The sequence below is a fragment of the Macadamia integrifolia genome, chromosome 7, assembly GCF_013358625.1.
Source record: "Macadamia integrifolia cultivar HAES 741 chromosome 7, SCU_Mint_v3, whole genome shotgun sequence".
Lineage (NCBI taxonomy): Eukaryota > Viridiplantae > Streptophyta > Magnoliopsida > Proteales > Proteaceae > Macadamia > Macadamia integrifolia.
The window spans coordinates 2,682,344-2,685,033 of NC_056563.1; the positions used below are offsets into that span (position 1 = coordinate 2,682,344).

Sequence of the window (2,690 nt, forward strand, 5' to 3'; positions counted from 1 at the left end):
ATCTTTATCGTTTGTGTATGTGTGTGTATATATATTGATGAAGAAGTAGAAGAATTGTTGTTGATCTCACATCAACTTCGTCACCTTCTTTTGGGTCATCAGATGAGAGATTTTTGTCTGACTCCAATAAATCTATAAAGCGGGAGGCTGCCCTTGACTCACCTTTATCTCTCTAAGGAAAAAAAAAAAACCCCATCCCCAGAGACGAGCAGAGGGTCTGAAAGAGAGTATGTACCCTAAATTCGCGGATTCATTATCATCCTGATCCACCATGGAATTCTCGAAAGAAGAAGAAGAAGAAGAGCTAATGCTTATTCAAAGTGCTCACAACTAATCATGCTTATTTGATCTTGTGTAGTTTTTTCAGGGTAGAAGAAAACATTTACTCATAATTAACATGAGACACATATTCATCCCAAAAAAAAAAAAAAATTGAGACACTCATGGGAGAGGAAGCACACATCTCCTGCAACCATGGAGCGGTATTAAGCAATAGAAAAGCTCAAAACCTCAAACGGCTCTAAATTTATTCCATTTTATTGCAAGAAACCCAAGTTGCAGGTATCACTCAGATTGAACGATCCAGATCACTCTGAATCGGCCGATCCTAAACGAGGTACGTTGAATATACTGATAATGGGCATCAAGGACTGCTGATTCTGATTCCGATTTCAATTCCAATTCCAATTCCAATTCCATTCAGTTTGTTTATTTTTTTGGTAGAAATTTCCATTCAGTTTCTTGAAACCAACAAAAAACGTGTCTTAAATAGTACTGAAACTCTGAAAGAGAGGGATATTAAAGGATTCCACATGGGTACGAGATCTAAAGAACGAATGCTTTTTAGTTTTTACTATCATCGTTCTTCAATTTCCTTAACATAAGCAAAAGCGAAAAGCGATCTATGACGCTGGAAGATACAAATTTGCAGAAACAATAAAGGATCGTCATCGATCTTCTATTTACATATGTGCATAAAATGAAAGAAGAAAAAAAGGGAAGCCACAGATACATATTATATTTGAACTAGAGAAGTAGTATTTGAAATTTAACTACAGCTAGATGAGGGATTTGAGGTGGGCATTTAGTAGATACACACAAACACTATATAAATCACATCCAGAGAGCACCAACATCCCTGAGCAAAGGCACCAGTTGTCCACTGAGATGAAGCGCCATCAAACTCTCTAATCCTCCCAACCTCTTCCCTCCTATGAACACCGCCGCTGCTGGTGATGTAGAAGGAGGCGCAACCCGCCCTGATTCTCCTTCATCGCCCTCGCCCTTGCTATCGTGAGCAGCGAGCGCTCCCAACTCGGAATCTTCTAATTCGATGACGGGAGGGTGAACACCAAGAGTGGAGAGTAAATTCTTCATGACGTGGCACATACAGCAGGATGTCCTTCCGAATATAACCACCGGATTTTCCATTATCAACCTCTCTATTTTCCTCTCCGGCGTTTCCGCTCCGTCTATCGTCAGTGTCGCCGGAGCCGCCCCGGACCCCTCCGCTGCGGCTACTTCCACTCGTAATCCCCCTTCTAATAAGCTTCTTACTCCTTGCATCGCCGGTGGTCACTGTGGATGTGTTTGTTAGAGAGAGAAAGTGCTGCTGCTGCTGCAATTGCAACGTATTTCTTTTTCGTCAACGATGGGGATTTATAAGGAACAAAGGAGGGTGATTCAGTACGTCGCTCTTCATGTGATCCTCATGCTGACGTCAGTTACACGATCGGGTGGTCTTATTTTATAAAGCCAAAGGAAATCGATGGTGATGGTAACCCTTGGATTTGGAATTACTTTTGGACTCCAGAGGCGTGTGATGGTTATTTTTGGAATTTCCTTTTGGGGAAAGACTTCCCGGGGGACCGGGGAGTGTGAGGCGATCACATGAAGTAGCGGAGCTATTATGACGTCAGGGACACGTCCCAGGCCCAGGCCCAGGCCCAGGCCCACCAAGGAAAGAGAGAGATATGAGAGATTCCCACTAACCCAGATTCCCAGAATTGGGGGGTAACACAACGACGACTCACACTGGTATTTGGAGCCTATAGACTATAGAGAGAGATAGAGAGAGAGAGAGAGAAATGGGGGTATGACGTAAGCGATGTTTGTAAACTGTAAAGACTAAAGAATACTCTAATAAGTGAGGTCATCTGAGGATGGACAAAAGTCTGTGTGCCATGGCTGCTACTGGTGGGACTTGACGTCATTGTCGGAAAAACCGCTTTCCACGTCACCTTATGTTCGTATTGCCACGTGTCGTCATCCCCTTTCGTAACTACATTAATGGAAACGTCCTCTCTGTATCCCCGTGTGCGTGTAGAAATGCACCTTCAATCAATTGATAATTTTTTAAAAAATAATTCATGACAAGTAAAAAACGATAGGTTAGCAATGCTGCAAGTTTTCTTAGAATTAGCGGTTCAATCAATATGAGAAGCGGTATGAAAGAGTTAGAAAAGACTTTTTCAAAAGAGGAAAAAGAGATATAGACATAAATTTAAGGGTTCGTTTGATAATGTTTATGTTGTTTCTGTTTTAAGAAAAAATAGAAACATAAATTTTTGTTTCTAAAAATATAAACATAATTTAAGGTATTTGATAAGTCATGTTTATAGAAATTGATAATAACCAACGAAAAAATGACCACGAATTATTTCCATTTTTCGCCTGGGTCATTTCTTAAA

The 2,690-nt window shown here is 41.0% G+C and overlaps 1 protein-coding gene across 1 annotated transcript; it reads right to left on the reverse strand.

Annotated features, from left to right (window-relative positions):
• Nucleotides 1-924: 924 nt before the first annotated feature.
• Nucleotides 925-1,627, reverse strand: LOC122084705 (glutaredoxin-C6-like). Its single transcript, XM_042653144.1, has one exon. The coding sequence runs from the start codon at nt 1,564-1,566 to the stop codon at nt 1,114-1,116; it is 453 nt and encodes a 150-aa protein (XP_042509078.1). The 5' UTR covers nt 1,567-1,627; the 3' UTR covers nt 925-1,113.
• Between the last annotated feature and the right edge of the window lie 1,063 nt (nt 1,628-2,690).

Coding starts and splice junctions, on each gene's coding strand:
- LOC122084705 (XM_042653144.1), bottom strand. CDS start 1,566: ATGCAAGGAGTAAGAAGCTTATTAGAAGGGGGATTACGAGTGGAAGTA.